Raw genomic sequence first — 22,637 nt, forward strand, 5'->3', positions numbered from 1 at the left:
TTAAATCTGTTTTAATTGTTTTTTCAATTCTGTTTCTAGGCTTTTAACTTTTTCTGTGCTAGATTTAGCCACACATATGTTTTTAATTTTTAAGTCACATGTATCAAACACCTCCTTTATGTTTTCTTTGTTGTTGGTTTTGCTATTTTTTTGCTGTCCTTTCTCTTTGTGAAGGGGGAGCAGTTTAGGAAGGCTATTTTCATCTTGTAAAAAGATAAACAATTTTCCTATAATTTCATTCAGTACTTTTATAGTTTGGAGTAGTTATTCATTTAATCTACAAACTCATCTAGGATTTAATTCCATGTGCTCTGTGAAGTAGGAGGACTATTTTTTTTATTGAACTACAATTGTTTTACAGAGTTGTGCCAATCCCTACTATATAGCAAAGTGACTCAGCAATATTTATATATATATATACACACAACCTCTCTTTAATCTTCTTCTCCATTATGTTTATTACAGAACATTGCTAATAGTTCCCTGTGCTATACATTCGGACCTTGCTGTTCATTCATCCTAAATGTAATAGTTTGTGTCGGCCAACCGCGATCTCTCTCCAGACCCCCACACCCCGACAACCACAAGCCTGCTCCCTATGTCTGTGAGTCTGCTTCTATTTTACAGATAGGCTCGTCTGTCCTGTACTTTAGAGCCCACATGTGAGTGATAGCACATGGTGTTTGTCTTTCTCTTTCTGATTGGCTTCACTTGGTGTGATCATCTCTGGTTGCAGCTGTGTCGCTGCAGATGGCATTGTTTTGTTCTTTCTTATGGTTGAGTAGCATTTCATGTGTGTACACGTATCACATCTTGATTCATTCATCTGTGGGTGGTTTCCATGTTTTGGCTATTGTGAATAGTGCTGCTATAAACAGGAGTGCATGTATCTTTTTGAAATGCAGTTTGTCTGGGTATATTCCCAGGTGTGAGATTGCTGGATCATATGGTAATTCTATTTTTAGTTTTCTGAGGCATCTCCATACTGTTTTCCACAATGGCTGTACCAATTTATATTCTCACCAACAATGCAGGAGGATTCCCTTTTCTCTGCACCTTCTTCAGGATTTGTTACGGGTAGATCTTTTAATGACGGTTATTCTGACTGGTGTGAGGTGGTACCTCAGTGTAGTTTTGATTTGATTTCCCTGATAACTAGCGATGTTGAGCATCTTTTCATGTGCCTATGGGCCATCTGTATTTCTCCTTTGGAGAAAGGTCCACCAAGGTCTTCTGGCCATTTTTCAATTTGGTTGTTTGTTTTGTTGTTGTTGTTTAGTTGTGTGAGCTGTTTTTATCTTTTGGAGATTAAACCCTTGTCTGTCACATCATTTGCAAATATTTCCTCCCATGTCATAGATTGCCTTTTCATTTAGCTGTTGTTTTTTAATGGTTTTCTGTGCTGTGAAAAGCCTGTAAATTTGATTATATACCATTTGTTTATTTTTTTATTGCTATTGCCTTGGGAGACTGACCTAAGAAAACACTGGTATGTTTTATGCCAGAGAACATTTTGCCTAGGCTCGCTTCTAGGAATTTCGTGGCGTCATGTCTTATGTTTAAGCCCTTTTGAGTGTAGTGTTTAAGAGTGTGCTCTCACATCACTGGTTTACATGCAGCTGTCCACCTTTCCCGGCACCACTTGCTGAAAAGACGCTTTCCCATTCTATATTCTGCCTCTTTTGTTGAAGGTTAATTGACTGTAGAGGGTGGGTTTATTTTCCGTCTCTCTATTCTGTTTCATTGATATCTACGTACATTTGCATAGCAATACCACCCTGTTTTGATTACTGCAGTTTGTTGTATCTGAAGTCTAGAAGAGTTATGAGGAGGACTAGTTTTTCAAGGGATTTTTAAATTGTCTCAGTATCAGTAATTGAATAGTTCAACTCCTTTTTACCCACTGATATGAAATATTGGCCAACATGTTGATTTTTTAAGTAAATTTACAAGTTTTCAAGTAGTTTGTAAAGATTTTCTCTATATATACCTTAGAATTAGCTTTTCAGGTATTAAATTTTTAAGAAGGAACTGTTGCTGCTTTAATTGGTAATGTAGTAAATCTATATGCTTTGACTTTGGAAAATTTGACATCTTAATAATAATATAATATTATTCTTTTTATTCTTCTCATTCAGAAAGGTGGTATGTCTCTCCTTTTATTTAGATATTTATGTCCTCTAATAAAATCTTATTTCTTTTTAAGTTTTACTTCTTTTTAATTTAACTTATTTTTAGCTTTTCTTATTCTAAAGTCATCCTTTTCTCTTATTATTGTTATTTGGGTACACTTTTTTTATGATGGAACTATTTAAATAGCACTTTTCCCCTATCTTTGATTCTAATTAGTTATTGATGGCATACAGGAAAGCTATTGCTATTTTCATGTTTTAAGTTCAAAAACTCTCACCTTAATTAATTATCTTTTTAGTTGTCACAACTTCTCAGATAGTTGTATTGGAAATTCATGTGTGTCATAGAAAACTGTATATTGTCTTTTGATCTATTATAACAAACTTGTTAATTATTCTATTCGTTTGTTTGTTTTTATTTTTTAAACTTATTTATTTTAATTGGAGGCTAATTACTTTACAATATTGTAGTGGTTTTTGCCATACATTGACATGAATCAGCCATGGGAGTACATATGTCCCCCATCCTGACCCTCCCTCCCACGTCCCTCCCCATCCCATCCCTCAGGGTCATCCCAGTGCACCAGCCCCGAGTGCCCTGTCTTATGCATCGAACCTGGACTGGCGATCCATTTCGTATATGGTAATATATATGTTTCAATGCCATTCTCCCAAATCATCCCACCCTCGCCCCCCACAGGGTCCAAAAGTCTGTTCTTTACATCTGTGTCTCTTTTGCTGTCTCGCATACAGGGTTATCATTACCATCTTTCTAAATTGCATATATATGTGTTAATATCCTGTAATGGTGCTTTTTTTTCTAACTTCCTTCACTCTGTATGATAGGCTTCAGTTTCATCCACCTCATTAGAACTGATTCAACTGCATTCTTTTTAATAGCTGAGTAATATTCCATTGGGGGCTTCCCTGGTGGCTCAGAGGTTAACGCGTCTGCCTCCAACGCGGGAGACCCGGGTTCGATCCCTGGGTCGGGAAGATCCCCTGGAGAAAGAAATGGTAACCCACTCCAGTATTCTTGCCTGGAGAATCCCATGGATGGAGAAGCCTGGTAGGCTACAGTCCACGGGGTAGCAAAGAGTCGGACACGACTGAGCGACTAAACAGAACAGAATATTCCATTGTGTATATGTACCAAAGCTTTCTTATCCATTCGTCTGCTGGTGGACATCTAGGTTGCTTCCGTGTCCTAGCTATTGTAAACAGTGCTATGATGAACATTGGGGTACATGTCTCTTTCAATTCTGGTTTCCTCAGTGTGTATGCCCAGAAGTGGGATTGCTGAGTCATATGGCAGTTCTTTTTCCCGTTTTTTAAAGAATCTCCACACTATTCTCCATAGTGGCTGTACTAGTTTGCATTCCCACCAACAGTGTAAGAGGGTTCCCTTTTCTCCACACCTTCTCCAGTATTTACTGTTTATAGACTTTTTATAGTCTATTTTTATATTAATATAATATAATTTTATTATTAATTAAATACATTGAATAATATATATATTTATAGTCTATTGTTTATAGACTTTTTAGAAAAACTTTTTGCCCTCACCACGATCGATATTTGTGAGGTCTTAGTTTCCCTACCAGGGAGTGAACCTGGGCCCTCAGGAATAAGAGTGTGGAGTCCTAACTGCTGGAGCACCAGAGAATTCCCTGATTTTGTTTTTTAAATGTCTACATTTTTGTCATTTAGCAGGGCTTTTAGATGTGTGGTAGAACACATACAAGCACTGAATGTACCATCCATTTTCAACCTGTCTCTAATTTCTTAATAAGAAAAATCAGATTTCGCCATCCTTACTTTGTGTTTCTTATACTTCAGTGAATTGTCTATAATAAAATTACCCTTCCCAACAAAAAGGAAAACATAAACATGTTTGATTATTTTTCTGAGCTCAACCCTGGTAAGAGAAACAGCTGTTTCTCAAAAGGAAGTAATACAGTAAAATGATATGTTAGGTGAAAAGAGAAGTGTTACTGTCAGCACAAGTAAAAACTGTGTTTGATAATGACCTTTCCTCTCTCTACAAATCCATAATTCTATTTACTACTGAATGGGAAGGTAGTTAAACCCAAAATGAAGAAACGTCCTTCCAAATTTGGTAGTACTTTTTGGAATAGACCATGGATATGTTCACTTAGCCCTGCAGTGTGGTTTGTTGAAAAGAGCATTCATTGGTACAAATCTCAATCTGTCCACTCAGATTTTCTGACTTTCTGTTGAATTGTCTATAAAAATAGGATAGATAAATCTATAACACTTGGAAAATGATAAAGTACCCTACAAGGTTAATGGTGGAAAAAGAAGGAATGTCATATGGCAGAAGAAACAAGGTCATTTTGTGGCTGTATTATTATTAGCGTTTCTCTACTCTCCTATAAGTCTTCCCTGGTGACTCAGTGAAAAGGAATCTGACTGCCAATGCAGGAAATGTGGGTTCTCTCCCCGGGTCAGGAAGATCCCCTGGAAAAGGAAATGGCAACCAACTTCAGTTTCTTCACTAGGAAATCCCATGGACAGAGGACCTGGTGGGCTACAGTCATTGGGATCACAGAGAGTCGGTCGCAAGTTAGCAATTAAACAGCAACAATAACCCTCCTATACCCTACTCCAGAAAACGACTGTGTCCTTGTGGCCGGGGATTCACTCTCACATCCACCTTTTGTGTCAGGAAGAAAAACATAGTAAGTAGACCACATGATGAGCTACATATGCAGATGGATAAAGATACATGCCATTGCAGTAGCTGAGCTTTTGCAACAGCTAGTCCAGATTCATATTTTGATATAGTAACAATGCTGTGGGAGGCTTACCTGAGACTAGAGGACAATGGCCTTTGGAAGGCATTCACTGCTTCTGAAGAAACCTCATAGCACACAAAGGAATGGGGTGGGGTGGAAAAACACGCACACAGAAGCACGAACCTTCATGGGTGCAGAGGAACAGGGGCTCTGTAACCAGAAAGTAGAACTTCTTCACTGGACCAACCAGATCTAATTTGTTTTTTTAATTTCATATCGAAGTATAGTTGATGAACAATGTTGTGGTCGTTTTGGACGTACAGAAAAGTGATTCAGTTATACATATATCTAATGTTTTTCAAATTCTTTCCCCATTTAGGTTTTTACAGAGTATCGAGCAGAGTTCCCTGTGCTATACAGTAGATCCCTGTTGGGGATCTATTTTTAATCTAGCAGTATAGACCTGTCAACCCCAAACTTCCTAACAATCCCTCCCCTACACCCTACCTCCACCCCCCAGCAACCATAAGTTTGTCCTGTATGTGTGTGAGTCCATTTCTGTTTTGTAAATATGTTTATTTCTATCCTTTTTTAAAGATTGAATATACAAGCATATATCATATGTTATTTGTCTTTCTCTGTCTAACTTACTTCACTCAGTATGATCATCTCCAGGTCCATCTTTGTGGTGGCAAATGGCATTATTCTTGCATCCTAAGGTTTCCAACCTCATTTTTCCCTCTCAGGAACAGGTAGATGACCGAGCTGGTGATTCAGATTTAAGTTAGCATTTATACCACCCACAAAAAATGGCTCTATGAGGTTAAAAATTGCCCTACCTCTTCAACAGAGAAATTTCAAGTGCCTAATTGATAGAAATTTCTATTGAGTGTGGAGATTATTCCGTAGCAGAAAGTCCTCTCTGACCCCACAAAATTGGTTAGAGTCCGCATGTCTTGCTTTCATGGCTTTTACCTCAACAAAGAGCTAGCTGCCCATTTCTCCACAGGTAGAAATTCTGGATCTCTGAGCCAGGAGCCAGATGTTTGGGCAGGGTAGAGCATGTCCACACCTTCCCTCAGGGCACCTGGTGACACACCTTCATGGAGACCTCAGTGGCAGAAGCTTCAGACTTTTTCTTAAGTCAGTGTCAAGTTCCATATGATGCATGCACCCTCCGTCATGGCGTGATGATTTGTTGGTCTTGTATTCCATATTATAGGTCATTTTTTGAAATTTTTATTTTATACTGGAGTATAGTTGATTAACATTGTGTTAGGTTCAGATGTACAGCAAAGTGATTAAGTTATATATACACACGTATCTGTTCTTTTTCACATTCCTTTCCCATTTAGGTTATTAGAGAATATAGAGTAGAGTTCCCTGTGCAGTACAGTAAGTTCTTGTTGGTGATCTCTTTTAAACGCAGCAGTGTGTACATGTCTGAAGTGATTGCTGGTAGACCAAATGGAGCGGAGGTTGACCAGAGTTCAAATTACTCATCTAATTGGGCCTAGTTTTCATCACAGGTCAAATGGGTATTTGAACTCCATGATTTCCATTGTTCTTTCTGCCCTGATATCTTGAGCATCTTGTGGTTCCATGTCTGAAATAAATTTTATTTTAATTTTGTAGGCATACTATTTTGGTTCTTTTCTTTCTAAAATCAACTATTTTCTTAAACCAAAGTTTAACTTCTCCTTTAAACTAACTGCTAACTCTATTTTGTGTCAGATTTCTCATAAAACCTAGAACTATAATTCCATTCAGAGTCCAGACATATTACTGACAGATCTACTTCTCTCTTTTCTTTCTTTTTGTAGGATAAGTTTAGATGACTTCATTTCAGATAAGAAATTAAAAATTAGAAATAGAAGGACACAAGCAATGTTTGGGAATATAGAGTAACCAACAGATCAATTTTTAAAAAAAGTTCTGAGAAAAATGTATGAAATCAAAACAGAAATAGTTTGAAAAAGATTTTCCTAGAATTATATAATCAAATTTTCTCTCAAATATATGTTCATTTCCATGTTAAATGTAAAAGGGTACAATTATCATAATCTATAGATTTAAATAATAGTAAAATCTATCTAAGGGCATTTCACTATTTGAGAGAAAATATATTTGATATGAGAATTTCAACTTACAAATGTAATCAGTTGAGTTGCCCAACAGTCCTTCAAATTCAAAAGCACTAGTCCCCAGGACTTTTACTTACAGACAATCACAGTTATTCCCCAGATATGATGCCATTGTCACTAAAAAACAAAAAGTGAAATAACAGAAAAAATCTGTGTCATGGATGCAGCCAGCAGCCATCAAAAGATGCAGATTCTATCTTTCTCCATCCGATCGAACCATCTCAGAAGATGAGAGGGCCAGATTAGTAGCGTTAAGAAGTCCTTCCTCAAAGCCTTTCCCCATCATCTTCCTTGTGCCTTTAGGATATAAGCTCCATTTCATAAGAAGAAGAAGGAATTCAAACAAAATGAGAGGGGCAGTAGGGGAGCTCACTACTCCCAGTCTTCAGTGGCTCCTTACTTCCCCCAGGGTAATGTCTGAGTTTCTCGTGAGCACAGGTAAGGCTCCCACATTCTGCACCCAGCAGATATGGCAGCCTCACCCACACCACAGTGAATGGGAGGGAACTCAGGCGACACAGCCAGATCATCAGAACCTTGGCTTTGACTCCAGGTGAAGTGGGAACCATTATAAGCTCGGAGCAAAGAATGACAGGATCCACCAAGTTTTATTCTTGCTCATTCTTCTCAAATATACCCTGCATTTCTGGCAAAGAGACCGATTTACCCCGAGTGCCCTCTCTAAGCATCCCTACCCACCGTAATCTCATCCACTGTCAGTGACCATCTCCAAAGCCTCTCCTGCGTAAAGCCATCTTGATTCCTCTGGCAAACCATGATTCCGCCTCTGGATAAAATCTTACGAACACCCAAACTACTTGCCTTTGCCCAAGGTTTGCATTTTCTACATAGTTCTAGCTTAGGAGTTAGATGACAAAGTCAAATGTGTCTTGCCCTGAGCCTCACCTGGATTACAGGTCCCTCAGGAGTGGACGGGAGAAGGCAATGGCAAGCCACTCTAGTACTCTTGCCTGGAAAATCCCATGGATGGAGGAGCCTGGTAGGCTGCAGACCATGGGGTCGCTAGGGGTCAGACACGACTGAGCAACTTTACTTTCACTTTTCACTTTCACACATTGGAGAAGGAAATGGCAACCCACTCCAGTGTTCTTGCCTGGAGAATCCCAGGGAAGGGGGAGCCTGGTGGGCTTCCGTCCATGGGGTCACACAGGGTTGGACACGACTGAAGTGACTTAGCAGCAGCAGCAGCAGGAGTGGACGACAGTTGATACAGCGAAACAGTGCTGTCGTTTCAACTTTGAGAGAAGCCAAATAAATGCCTCCAGAACCTCTCCAACTCAGTGTCTGTACCCTTGGTAACCTGCTGGCACTTATGCCAATAGATCCAACAATTCACGTTCATTCACGTTTCTAAAGACATTATGAGTGGGGCTATTCATGGTCAAAAAGTTAAGACCAAATTATCCTCCAACCAGTTCTTTTTTAACTAAACTTCTTTAGACATAAGCCCCTCTTGCTACATTTTCGATGAAATTCACCAGGATTCATTGTCTCCAGCATTCTTTTGGAGACTTGTAGTGCGCTATCATTTTTGATACCTTTATTTGCCACAGGTTTTCCTTCTCCCACTAAAATGGAAGCTCCTTGGTGGTAAAGGACTCACAGAGTTATTTGTGGACCCAGCCCATCCCCTTACCCAAGACCCTTGCTCAAAATATTTGCGGATGGAATATTTTCATGGCTCCTCCACATCTTTCAGTGTTTATTTGTAAATGAATTATAAAAAGGGAGAGACCAAAGGTAAACTTCTGCCTCTCTTACAACAGGACTTTGTGCCACTGTATCAAAACTTTGAGAATTTTTATACACGGAACCTTTATATGAGAATCAGAGACAACTGGAACCGGCCCATCTGCAGTGCCCCAGGAGCTGTGTTCGATGTGATGGAAAGGGTGACAGATGACTACAACTGGACATTTCGGTGAGGCAGCCACCTGGAAGGGCTTGAAAGAAAATGCTTTCAAGGAAATTCTAGCCTGGGTGCCAGATTACAGATCTGAAAGAAAAACAGAGCAATGAAACAGCTGGTCTTCCATCATTCAGCCCTTTGCAAGCCCTCATGATGCCAGTGGGGGAAGTCACAGTAATTAAGTTGCCAAGGGCAGCTATTTGTATTGCAATTAAGAGAAATCTGTGGCAGAAGGTGCAGGGTACACAGAACCAGCCAGGAATAGTCTTTTTCAGCTTTATTGACAAATTGTACCCTTCTAGTTCTGGCTGAAGGAGCCCGTGATGACCATGGCTGTTTCTCTTTAGAAAGTCCTTGCTGCAATTTAAACCAAGGTGTCATGAAAGCAAGCACCCAAGAAAAATCAGAGCTGAGTAATACTCTATGGCCCGGCTACCTTTTCCCAATGCTCTGCCCAGATTTATGATGGAGTTCCTCTTCTCCAAGGGCAAATCATTTTGTGGTGACAAGGCCAATCAACAGGAAAATAGAAAAGATATGATTTAGGCCAAGCCTAAGATCTCTTTCTATAGTATTTTATGGGACCCTAGGATGATACTGAATGAAAAAGTCCTTTGTGTTCACCTGACCTTATCTCTGCAGGTTTACTGGAAGAATCATCAAAGATGTCATCAATATGGGTTCCTATAATTTCCTTGGCCTGGCAGCCAAGTACGATGAATCCATGAGGACAGTAAAGGAGGTTTTAGAGACATACGGCCTGGGCGTGGGCAGCACCAGACAGGAAATGGGTAGGTACATTCACTATTTTGAAATTTTTTTCCAGTTAGGCCTGATTCCTGTGGCTACTTCTCAAATCTAGATCATATTTAGATTGTGTGCCACAAAAAGCTATTTTAAAATACAAAAAGAAAAAGGTATATTATGGTCTCTTTGAAAATTTCAAACATTATGCTCATACTAGGCAGTTTATTAAGATTTTAATTCTCCAGAATAAATAAAATTGATTCTTTCCTGACCATGTGATCTGAAAAAAGCAGCTATCATACCTCTTCTATCTGGTCCTTTTCTGGGTCATTTTCTCCACTTTTCTTAAACAGCTTCGCTGTTTTTCAGTCACTCAGTCATGTGCAACTCTTTGCAACCCCATGGACTACAGCTACCAGGCTTCCCTGTCCTTCACTATCTCCCAGAGTTTGCTCAAACTCATGTCCATTGAGTCAATGATGCCACCTTTATTAAACAGGTTTACTGAGGTTTAATTATTCCTTGAGATATAATAGGAAATGGCAACTCACTCCAGTACTCTTGCCTGGAAAATGTCACGGACGCGGGAGCATGGTAGGCTACAGTCCATGGGATTACAAGGAGTTGTACACAACTGAACAACTTCATTTCTCATTGAGGTATGATTACTAGTCAAAGAAAAACATTGTATTTATTTAATATGTACCAGAGATCAAATTGCCAACATCCGCTGGATCATGGAGAAAGCAAGAGAGTTCCAGAGAAACATCTATTTCTGCTTCATTGACTATGCCAAAGCCTTTGACTGTGTGGATCACAATAAACTGTGGAACATTCTGAAAGAGATGGGAATACCAGACCACCTGACCTGCCTCTTGAGAAACCTGTATGCAGGTCAGGAAGCAACAGTCAGAACTGTACATGGAACAACAGACTGGTTCCAAATAGAAAAAGGTGTACGTCAAGGCTGTATATTGTCACCTTGTTTATTTAACTTGTATGCAGAGTACATCATGAGGAACGCTGGGCTGGAAGAAGCACACGCTGGAATCAAGATTGCTGGGAGAAATATCAATAACCTCAGATATGCAGATGACACCACCCTTATGGCAGAAAGTGAAGAGGAACTCAAAAGCCTCTTGAGGAAAGTGAAAGAGGAGAGTGAAAAGGTTGGCTTGAAGCTCAACATTCAGAAAACAAAGATCATGGCATCTGGTCCCATCACTTCCTGGGAAGTAGATGGAAAAACAGTGGAAACAGTGTCAGACTTTATTTTCGGGGGCTCCAAAATCACTACAGATGCTGATTTCAGCCATGAAATTAAAAGACGCTTACCCCTTGGAAGGAAAATTATGACCAACCTTGATAGTATATTAAAAAGCAGAGACATCACTTTGCCAACAAAGGTCCATCTAGTCCAGGCTATGGTTTTTCCTGTGGTCATGTATGGATGTGAGAGTTGGACTGTGAAGAAAGCTGATCGCCAAAGAATTGATGCTTTTGAACTGTGGTGTTGGAGAAGACTCTTGAGAGTCCCTTGGACTGCAAGGAGATCCAACCAGTCCATTCTAAAGGAGATCAATCCTGGGTGTTCATTGGAAGGACTGATGCTAAAGCTGAAACTGCAATACTTTGGCCACCTCATGCGATGAGTTGACTCACTGGAAAAGACTCTGATGCTAGAAAAGGTTGGGGGCAGGAGGAGAAGGGGACGACAGAGAATGATATGGCTGGATGACATCACCGACTCTGTGGACATGAGTTTGAGTGAACTCCGGGAGTTGGTGATGGACAGGGAGGCCTGGGGTGCTGTGATTCATGGGGTCGCGGAGAGTTGGACACGACTGAGCTGAACTGAACTGAACTGAATGTGTATAATTTAATGAGTTTGGACATATGCATATTCCTGTGAAACTGTCACCACAATCAAGGTAATAAATATATCCATTACCTAGGAAAGTATCATATCACCCTCCTTTTTGTGGTAAGAACACTTAGCATGAGATTAACTCTTTTTTTTCTATTTTTCCCCTGAATAAAATTTTATTTTTATTTATTGAAGTATCAGTTCAGTTCAGTTCAGTCACTCAGTCATGTTGACTTATAACATGTTAGTTTCAGGTGTACACCTATCAATTTTATATTTTGAGGTCTACTCTTTTAACAAGTGTTTCAAGAGCACAGCACAGGATTGCTCTAGGCTCTGTGTGGTAGAGAAGATTTCTAGAACTTATTCATCCTGCATCACAGAAGTGTCATACCGATTAAACAACAACTTCTCATTTGGATTTAGCTCTTTCTCCTACTTTTCTTAGTGATACGCACCACTTTTGTACTTGACTATTGCCTGTTTCTGCTCCTCCTGTGAAGGGAGGAATGGGTCTTCTTGACTGCTGTGTTGAATGAATGGATGGATGAGTGATGAATGAATGATGGATGAATGGGAAAGGTGGAGCCAACAACCTTTTTATTTCTCTTTTAGCTGAAATAATTTGCTAATAGAAGAGTGAAAATCTGAGAAAGAAACTTCTGCTCCCCACACTTCTGGGAGAATGAGGGAGCAGCTTGTTCCTATAGTTTGGCTTCACTGTTCCTGGCCCGTTGTCTTCTCCTATATGATCTCATTTATGCCTCCCCAAAACCTGTGCTGCAGAGGAAAGACAAGTGGTGTTATTCACGTCTTCCAGAGGAGGAAACTGAGGGCCACAATGACTCAGTGATGTGCCCTCAGTGGCAGCTGCGGTAACTCCTAGTCTTCCTCAGCTTTTCTACTAAACAGTTTTCCATCTGGGATAATAAACACAGGGCTCACCAAGTCAGTCTCATGCCTAAGAATCATATGTAAATCTACTAAAAACGGATTTACCATTCATGAAACATGATACTCCTAGAGAACCAGTTGGCAGAAGGGCTTTAAAAGCCAGCAATTAAAAAGACCAGTGCAATAAATCAATATCACAGTAATCCAAGTCTATGCCCCAACCAGTAATGCTGAAGAAGTTGAAGTTGAATGGTTCTATGATGACCTATAAGAACTTCTAGAACTAATACCAACAAAAAAAAAGATGTCCTTTTCATCATAGAGGACTGGAATGCAAAAGTAGTACGTCAAGAGATACCTGAAATAACAGGCAAATTTGGCCTTAGAGTACAAAACAAAGCAGGTCAAAGGCTAACAGAGTTTTGCCAAGAGAACGCACTGATCATAGCGAACACCCTCTTGCAACAACACAAGAGAAGACTCTACACGTGGACATCACCAGATGGTCAACATCGAAATCAGATTGATTATATTCTTTGCAGCCAAAGATGGAGAAGCTCTATACAGTTAGCAAAAACAAGACTGGGAACTGACTGGGGCTCATATCATGAACTCCTTATTGCCAAATTCAGACTGAAATTGAAGAAAGTAGGGAAAACCACTAGACCATTCAGGTATGACCTAAATCAAATCCCTTACGATGATACAGTAGAAGTGACAAATAGATTCAAGGGATTAGATCTGATAGACAGAGTGCCTGAAGAACTATGGACAGAGGTTCATGATGTTGTACAGGAGGCAGGGATCAAGATTTCCTCAAGGAAAAGAAATGCAACAAGGTAAAATGGTTGTCTGAGGAGGCCTTACAAATAGCTGAGAAAAGAAAAGATGGAAAAAGGCAAAGGAGAAAAGGAAAGATATAAGCATCTGAATGCAGAGTTCCAAAGAATAGCAAGGAGAGATGCCTTCCTCAGTGATCAGTGCAAAGAAATAGAGGAAAACAATAAAATGTGAAAGACTAGAGATATCTTCAAGAAAATTAGAGATACTAAGGGAACATTTCATGCAAAGATGGGCTCAATAAAGGACAGAAATGATATGGACCTAACAGAAGCCAAAGATATTAAGAAGAGATGGCAAGAATACACAGAAGAACTGTACAAAAAAGATCTTCATGAACCAGACAACCACAATGGTGTGATCACTCACCTAGAGCCAGACATCCTGGAATGAGAAGTCAAGTGGGCCTTAGGAAGCATCACTATGAACAAAGCTAGTGGAGGTGATGTAATTCCAGTTGAGCTATTTCAAATCCTAAAAGATGATGCTGTTAAAGTGCTGCACTCAATATGCCAGCAAATTTGGAAAACTCAGCAGTGGCCACAGGACTGGAAAAGGTCTGTTTTCACTCCAATCCCAAAGAAAGGCACTGCCAAATAATGTTCAGACTACTGAACAATTGCACTCACCTCACCGGCTAGCAAAGTAATGCTCATAATTCCCCAAGCTAGTCTTCAACAATAAGTGAATCGTGAATTTCCAGATGTTCAAGCTGGATTTTAAAAAGTCAGAGGAGCCAGAGATCAAATTGCCAATGTCCATTGGATCATCAAAAAGTAAAAGAGTTCCAGAAAAATATCTCTTCTGCTTTATCAACTACACCAAAGCCTTTGCGTGGATCACAATAAACTGTGGAAAATTCTTAAAGAGATGGGAATATCAGACCACCTGACCTGCCTCCTGAGAAATCTGTATGCAGGTTAAGAAGCAACAGTTAGAACCAGACATGGAATAACAGACTGGTTCCAAATAGGAAAAGGAGTACGTCAAGGCTGCATATTGTCACCCTGCTTATTTAACTTATATGCAGAGTACATCATGAGAAATTCTGGGCTGGATGAAGCACAAGCTGGAATCAAGATTGCCGGGAAAAATATCAATAACCTCAGATATGCAGTTGATACCACCCTTATGGCAGAAAGCAAAGAACTATAGAGCCTCTTGATGAAAGTAAAAGAGCAGAGTGAAAAAGTTGACTTAAAACATTCAGAAAACTAAGATTATGGCATCTGGTCCCATAAAGTCATGGCAAATAGATGGGGAAACAGTGTAAACAGTGAGAGACTTTATTTTCTTTGACTCCAAAATCACTGCAGATGGTGACTGCAGCCATAAAATTAAAAGATGCTTGCTCCTTGGAAGAAAAGCTATGACCAACCTAAACAGCATATTAAAAAACAGAGACTTTACTTTGCCAACAAAGGTCCATCTAGTCAAAGCTTTGGTTTTTCCAGTGGTCATGTATGGATGTGAGAATTGAACTATAAAGAAAACTAAGCACCGGAGAACTGATGCTTTTGAACTGTGGTGTTGGAAAAGACTCTTGAGAGTCCTTTGGACTGTAAGATCAAACAAGTTAATCCTAAAGGAAATCAGTCCTGAGTATTCGTTGCAAGGACTGATGCTAAAGCTGAAACTTCAATACTTAGACCACCTGATGTGAAGAACTGACTCCTTGGAAAAGACTCTGACGCTGGGAAAGATTGAGGGCAGGAGGAGAAGGGGATGACAGAGGATGAGATGGTTGGATGGCATCACCAACTCGATGGACATGAGTTTGAGAAAGCTCTGGGAGTTGGTGATGGACAGGGAGGCCTGGCATGCTGCAGTCTGTGGAATCACAAAAAGTCAGACACAACTGAGTGACTGAACTGAACTGTGCAGTAAATCGCCATTCAAATTGAACACATTTTCATCCACATGCTCAGTACTTAACTAGAACTCCAGAGTCTATAAGTGGTTTTCCAGCTTTCTTAGGAAAGACATGGTATCTTTTTTTTTTTTTTAATATTTATTTACTTGGCTACATCAGGTCTTAGTTTCAGCCTGAAAGATCTTCGTCGTGCTGCATGGGATCATTTGTTGTGACATACAGACTCTAGTTGTGGTGTGCGGGCTCAATAGTTGAGGTTCATGGGCTGAGTTGTTCCGTGGTATGTGGTATCTTAGTTCCCCGATCAGGGATCAAACCAATAACCCTTGCATTGCAAGATGGATTTTTAACCATTGGACCACCAGGGAAGTCCCAACACTGTATCTTTATTTTGAGGCATGAGGGCTGGAAAGATAAGCAGGGAGAAGAAGAAAAGTTCTCCTCCTTCAGAAGAACTGAGTCACCCACAAGCCTGGAAGGACACCCCTGTCAAAAGAGACACGGAGTCAGAGACAGTCACAGCCACCAGAACCTTAAGGAGACAGCCTGACACAGGCTTCCAGTGAAGACAGGTCCAGAATAAGGGTCCCTGATTCTGCAGATTCAACAAACCCAGAGAAACCAGACAGAGATGAGGAACCATGTCTGCACTGCCTACTGCCGACATGCTTTCCCCACCTGCTCATCCTTCTGAACCGCTGGGCTTTTAATGTTTACTTGCTTCCTCGAGCTCTCCAGCTCAAGCTCTCTGAAGAAAATTTTAACAACTTCCAAGTAAACAGAGAGAGAGCAAAACAAAAGCCTCCCGCAGTAATTTTAGCAAATAGAAGAACTGAAAACAAGAATGTAAGCAGTCAAAAACTACATGACTAAACAGGGTACATTTGAAATTGTTTTGCAAGATTAATAGTAACCTGAACATAGCAGGTACGAAATGGTAATATAGTTTTGAATGCTATTTAAGAAATACAAGTAACTTTCGAAAAACGTATACTACATAGACTTAAGAAAATGTTAGCAGGGCTGATAGACTAACAATACTTTGGAAATATAGAGACTTAATATTTACTAACTGAAATAGCTTCTTGAGGAACCCGAAATAAAAGTTTAGGGACATTTAGATTGAAGGCAAAAGGAGAAGGGGGCAGCAGAGGGTGAGATAGTTAGATAGCATCACCAACTCAATGAACATGAGTCTGAGCAAACTCTGGGAGATAGTGAGGGACAAGGAAGCCTGGTGTGCAACAGTCCATGGGGTCGCAAAGAGTTAGACACAACTTAGTGATTGAACAACAGCAATCACTTAAGATACTTCCTAGAAATTTTGAAAAATAGTTTGCAACATTCAAAGGGGGAAAGGACACAGAAATCATATTACAAAATAGAAAAATTCCACAAAAAATAAATCAAGAGGAAATATTTAAGATGTAGTGAAAGGATAAAGCATCACACATATTATGTTGACCAAAAATATACACGTAGAACATATTTGCTTACTGAAAGCAAGAGACTGAGCCAAAAACTAAACTCAATTACAGGCTGTCATCAAAAACAAATACAACTAAATGAAGGTTATTCTAAAGGGTGAAAAAATGGGAAGCTTGGTCCCAACCAGACACCTGGTTCCATTTCCCTGGTGCAACCAACACTGAAAAAACACCCTCCGTGCCTAAGAGAGGGGTTGGTTCAGTGGAGGAGCAGTAAAAATTGCCCAAGAGTGCGGTGTTTGCCAAATCTGCACCTACAATCTTACAACCAGGCCCAAAGTAGAGCTGGAAATGACACGTTTCCAGACAGATACGTACAGAATTGCAAGTGATATTTTAAGATGTAAAATGCCATGCTGCTGCTTATTTTTCTGAACAACTAAAAGACAGCGGAACTTGGCGCTCAGGGAGATTTTGACCCTCTCGTGGGTGGATTTAACATTTCACAGGCTGAGGGGAGTGGATGATTGTGATTTTTTATATGTCCTAAACATGTGATTCATGGGGTCGTGGAGAGTCGGACACGACTGAGCAACTGAACTGAACTGACTGAAACATGAGACAGAGTGAAATGGCAACTTTGAATCATCATTCAAGTGTTTAAAATCTCTGACCCTTTTTCAATTCGTATCTTCTATGCTAGTGTTGGTTTTTGTTAGAATGCTCCCTGATTTGGGCTGTCTCCTTGAAACTGTGTGCCTTATGCAACGTTTTTGGTCACTACAGTCTAGCTATTTTTTCAATAATATTTTTAATCTGTTGTGAAAGATTAGACATTTTTGAGTTTAGGTGTGTGACATTATGCTGTGAATTAGGGACTTCTAGAATGAACAGTCTATGAAGTGTTGAGACTGATGCTCTTTTTTTTTTATTTTATTGGAGGCAAATTACCTTACATTAATATATTGGTTGGTTTTGCCATATATTGACATGAGTCCGCCCCGGGTGTACATGTGTTCTCCCTCTTGAACCCCCCTCCCACCTCCGTCCTCCCCATATCCTCCCACCATGTCATCCCCGTGCACCAGCCCCAAGCATCCTGTATCATGCGTCGAACGTGGACTGGTCACTTATGATAATATACATGCTACAATGCCATTCTCCCCAATCATCCCACCTTCACCCTCTCCCACAGAGTCCCAAAGACTGTTCTATACACCTATGTGTCTTTTGCAGTCTCGTATACAGGGTTCAGATTACCATCTTTCTAAATTCCATATATATGTGTTAGTATACTGTATTGATGTTTTTCTTTCTGGCTTACTTCACTCTGTATAATTGGCTCCAATTTCATCCACCTCATTAAAACTGATTCAAATGCATCTTTCTGATGGCTGAAAAATACTCCATTGTGTATATGTACCAAAGCTTTCTTTTCCATTCATCTGCAGATGGACATCTAGGTTGCTTCCATGTCCTGGCTATTATAAACAGTGCTGCAGTGAACATTGGAGTACATGTGTCTCTTTCAATTCTGGTTTCCTCGGTGTGTATGCCCAGGAGTGCGATTGTTGGCTCATATGGCAGTTCTATTTCCAGTTTTTTGAGGAATCTCCACACTGTTCTCCATAGTGGCTGTACTAGTTTGCATTCCCACCAACAGTGTAAGAGGGTTCCCTTCTCTCCACACCCTCTCCAGCATTTATTGCATGTAGACTTTTGGATAGCAGCCATTCTGACTGGTGTGAAATGGTATCTCATTGTGGTTTTGATTTGCATTTCTCTGATTATGAGGGATGTTGAGCATTTTTTCATGTGTTTGTTAGCCATCTGTATGTCTTCTTTGGAGAAATGTCTGTTTAGTTCTTTGGCCCATTTTTTGATTGGGTCACTTAGTTTTCAGGAATTGAGCTTCAGGAGCTGCTTGTATATTTTGGAGGTTAATCCTTTATCAGTTGCTTCATTTGCTATTATTTTCTCCCATTCTGCAGGCTGTCTTTTCACCTTGATTAGAGTTTCCTTTGCTGTGAAGAAGCTTTTGATTTTAATTAGGTCCCATTTGTTTGTTTTTGCTTTTATTTCCAATATTCTGGGAGGTGGGTCTTGGAGGATCCTGCTGTGATTTATGTCGGAGAGTGTTTTGCCTACGTTCTCCTCTAGGAGTTTTATAGTATCTGGTCTTACATTTAGCTCTCTAATCCATTTTGAGTTTATTTTGGTGTATGGTGTTAGGAAGTGTTCTAGTTACATTCTTTTACAAGTGGCTGACCAGTTTTCCCAGCACCACTTGTTAAAGAGACTGTCTTTTGTCCATTTTATATTCCTGCCTCCTTTGTCGAAGATAAGGTGTCCATAAGTGCGTGGGTTTATCTCTGGGCTTTCTATTTTGTTCCATTGATCTATATTTCTGTCTTTATGCCAGTACCATACTGTCTTGATGACTGTGGCTTTGTAGTAGAGCCTGAAGTCTGGCAGGTTAATTCCTCCAGTTCCATTTTTCTCCTTCAAGATTGCTTTGGCTATTCGAGGTTTTTTGTATTTCCATACAAATTGTGAGAGTATTTGTTCTAGTTCTGTGAAAAATATCGTTGGTAGCTTGATAGGGATTGCATTGAATGTATAAATTACTTTGGGTAGTATACTCATTTTCACAATATTTATTCTTCCAATCCACAAACACGGTATATTTCTCCATCTATTAGTGTCCTCTTTGATTACTTTCACTAGTGTTTTATAGTTTTCTATGTACAAGTCTTTTGTTTCCTTAGGTAGATATATTCCTAAGTATTTAATTCTTTTCGTTGCAACAGTGAATGGAATAGTTTCCTTAATTTCTCTTTCTATTTTCTCATTATTAGTGTATAGGAATGCAAGGCATTTCTGTGTGTTGATTTTTATATCCTGCAACTTTACTGTATTCATTGATTAGCTCTAGTAGTTTTCTGGTAGAGGCTTTAGGGTTTTCTGTGTAGAGGATCATGTCATCAGCGAACAGTGAGAGTTTTACTTCTTTTTTTCCAATTTGGATTCATTTTATGTCTTTTTCTGCTCTGATTGCTGTGGCCAAAATTTCCAAAACTATGTTGAATAGTAGTGGTGAGTGTGGGCACCCTTGTCTTGTTCCTGATTTTAGGGGAAGTGCTTTCAATTTTTCACCATTGAGGATAATGTTTGCTGTGGGTTTGTCATATATAGCTTTTATTATATTGAGGAATGTTCCTTCTATTCTTGCCTTCTGGAGGGTTTTTATCATAAATGGATGTTGAATTTTGTCAAAGGCTTTCTCTGCATCTATTGAGATAATCATATGGTTTTTATTTTTCAGTTTGTTAATGTGGTGTATTATATTGATTGATTTGTGGATATTGAAGAATCCATGCATTCCTGGGATAAAGCCCACTTGGTCATGATGTATGATCTTCTTAATGTGTTGTTGGATTCTGATTGCTAGAATTTTGTTAAGGATTTTTGCATCTATGTTCATCAGTGATATTGGCCTGTAGTTTTCTTTTTTTGTGGGATCTTTACCAGGTTTTGGGATTAGGGTGATGGTGGCCTCATAGAATGAGTTTGGAAGTTTTCCTTCCTCAGCAATTTTCTGGAAGAGTTTGAGTAGAATAGGTGTTAGCTCTTCACTAAATTTTTGGTAGAATTCAGCTGTGAAGCCATCTGGACCTGGGCTTTTGTTTGCTGGAAGCTTTCCAATTACTTCCTCTATTTCCGTGCTTGTGATGGGTCTGTTCAGATTTTCTATTTCTTCCTGGTTCAGTTTTGGCAAGGTGTACTTTTCTAGGAATTTGTCCATTTCTTCCAAGTTATTCATTTTATTGCCATATAATTGCTGATAGTATTCTCTAATAATCCTTTGTATTTCTGTGTTGTCAGTTGTGATCTCTCCATTTTCATTTCTAATTTTATTGATTTGGTTCTTCTCCCTTTGTTTCTTGATGAGTCTGGCTAGTGGTTTGTCAATTTTATTTACCTTCTCAAAGAACCAGCTTTTGGCTTTGTTGGTTTTTGCTATGGTCTCTTTTGTTTCTTTTGCATTTATCTCTGCCCTAATTTTTATGATTTCTTTCCTTCTGCTAACCCTGGGGTTCTTCATTTCTTCCTTTTCTAGTTTCTTTAGATGTAGAGTTAGGTTATTTAGTTGACTTTTTTCTTGTTTCTTGAGGTGTGCCTGTATTGCTATGAACTTCCCCCTTAGCACTGCTTTTACAGTGTTCCAGAGGTTTTGGGTTGTTGTGTTTTCATTTTCATTCATTTCTATGCATATTTTAATTTCTCTTTTAATTTCTTCTATGATTTGTTCATTATTCAGCAGTGTGTTGTTCAGCCTCCATATGTTGGCATTTTTAATAGTTTTTCTCCCATAATTGAGATCTAATCTTACTGCATTGTGGTCAGAAAAGATGCTTGGAATGATTTCAATTCTTTTGAATTTACCAAGGCTAGATTTATGGCCCAGGATGTGATCTATCCTGGAAAAGGTTCCGTGTGCGCTTGAGAAAAAGGTGAAATTCATTGTTTTGGGTTGAAATGTCCTATAGATATCTATTAGGTCTAACTGGTCTATTGTATCATTTAACGTTTGTGTTTCCTTGTTAATTTTCTGTTTAGTTGATCTATGCATAGATGTAAGTGGGGTATTAAAGTCTCCCACTATTATTGTGTTATTGTTAATTTCCCCTTTCATACTTGCTAGTAATTGTCTTACATATTGCGGTGCTCCTATGTTGGGTGCATAAATATTTATAATTGTTATATCTTCTTCTTGGATTGATCCTTTGATCATTATGTAGTTTCCTTCTTTGTCTCTTTTCACAGCCTTTGTTTTAAAGTCTATTTTATCTGATATGAGTATTGCTACTCCTGCTTTCTTTTGGTCTCTATTTGCGTGGAATATCTTTTTCCAGCCCTTCACTTTCAGTCTGTATGTGTCCCTCGATTTGAGGTGGGTCTCTTGTAGACGACATATATGGGGGTCTTGTTTTTGTATCCATTCAGCCAGCCTTTGTCTTTTAGTTGGGGCATTCAACCCATTTACGTTTAAGGTGATTATTGATAAGTATGATCCCGTTGCCATTTTCTTTATTGTTTTGGGTTCGAGTTTATATACCCTTTCTGTGTTTCCAGTCTAGAGAAGCTCCTTTAGTATTTGTTGGAGAGCTGGTTTGGTGATGCTGAATTCTCTCAGTTTTTGCTTGTCTGTAAAGCTTTTGATTTCTCCTTCATATTTGAATGAGATCCTTGCTGGGTACAGTAATCTGGGCTGTAGGTTATTTTCTTTCATCACTTTAAGTATGTCTTGTCATTCCCTCCTGGCCTGTAGAGTTTCTGCTGAAAGATCAGCTGTTATCCTTATGGGGATCCCCTTGTGTGTTATTTGTTGTTTTTCCCTTGCTGCTTTGAATATTTGTTCTTTGTGTTTGATCTTTGTTAATTTGATTAATATGTGCCTTGGGGTATTTCACCTTGGGTTTATCCTGTTAGGGACTCTCTGTGTTTCTTGGACTTGGGTGATTATTTCCTTCCCCATTTTAGGGAAATTTTCAACTATTATCTCCTCAAGTATTCTCTCATGGTCTTTCTTTTTGTCTTCTTCTTCTGGGATTCCTATGATTCGAATGTTGGGGCGTTTAATATTGTCCCATATGTCTCTAATATTGTCCTCATTTTCTTTTATTCTTTTTTCTTTTTCCAACTCTGTTTCATTTATTTCTACAATTTTATCGTCTAGCTCGCTTATCCTGTCTTCTGCCTCCGTTATTCTACTGTTTGTGCCCTCGAAAGTGTTTCTGATCTCATCTATTGTATTATTCATTGTATATTGACTCTTTTTTATTTCCTCTAATTCCTTATTGAACATTTCTTCCATCTTCTCAATCCTTTTCTCCAGTTTATTTATCTGTAACTCCATTTTGCTTTCCAGATTTTGAATCATTTTCACAATTAAAATTCGAAATTCTTTATCGGGTAGGTTCCTTATATCTTCCTCTTTTGTTTGTGTTGGTGGGCATTTAT

General features: G+C 39.2%; 1 protein-coding gene across 1 annotated transcript in view; it reads left to right on the forward strand.

Annotated features, from left to right (window-relative positions):
* The window catches only part of SPTLC3 (serine palmitoyltransferase long chain base subunit 3), a 168,117-nt gene that overhangs the window by 48,449 nt on the left and 97,031 nt on the right, over positions 1-22,637 (forward strand). Inside the window, exons 3-4 of the mRNA XM_055426625.2 lie at positions 8,823-8,977; positions 9,608-9,756. Of these exons, the coding sequence (XP_055282600.1) occupies positions 8,823-8,977; positions 9,608-9,756 (304 nt within the window). The remainder of the gene's footprint in view (positions 1-8,822; positions 8,978-9,607; positions 9,757-22,637) is intronic.

The sequence above is a fragment of the Moschus berezovskii genome, chromosome 15, assembly GCF_049115385.1.
Source record: "Moschus berezovskii isolate FMDL1 chromosome 15, NW_MosBer_1.0, whole genome shotgun sequence".
Lineage (NCBI taxonomy): Eukaryota > Metazoa > Chordata > Mammalia > Artiodactyla > Moschidae > Moschus > Moschus berezovskii.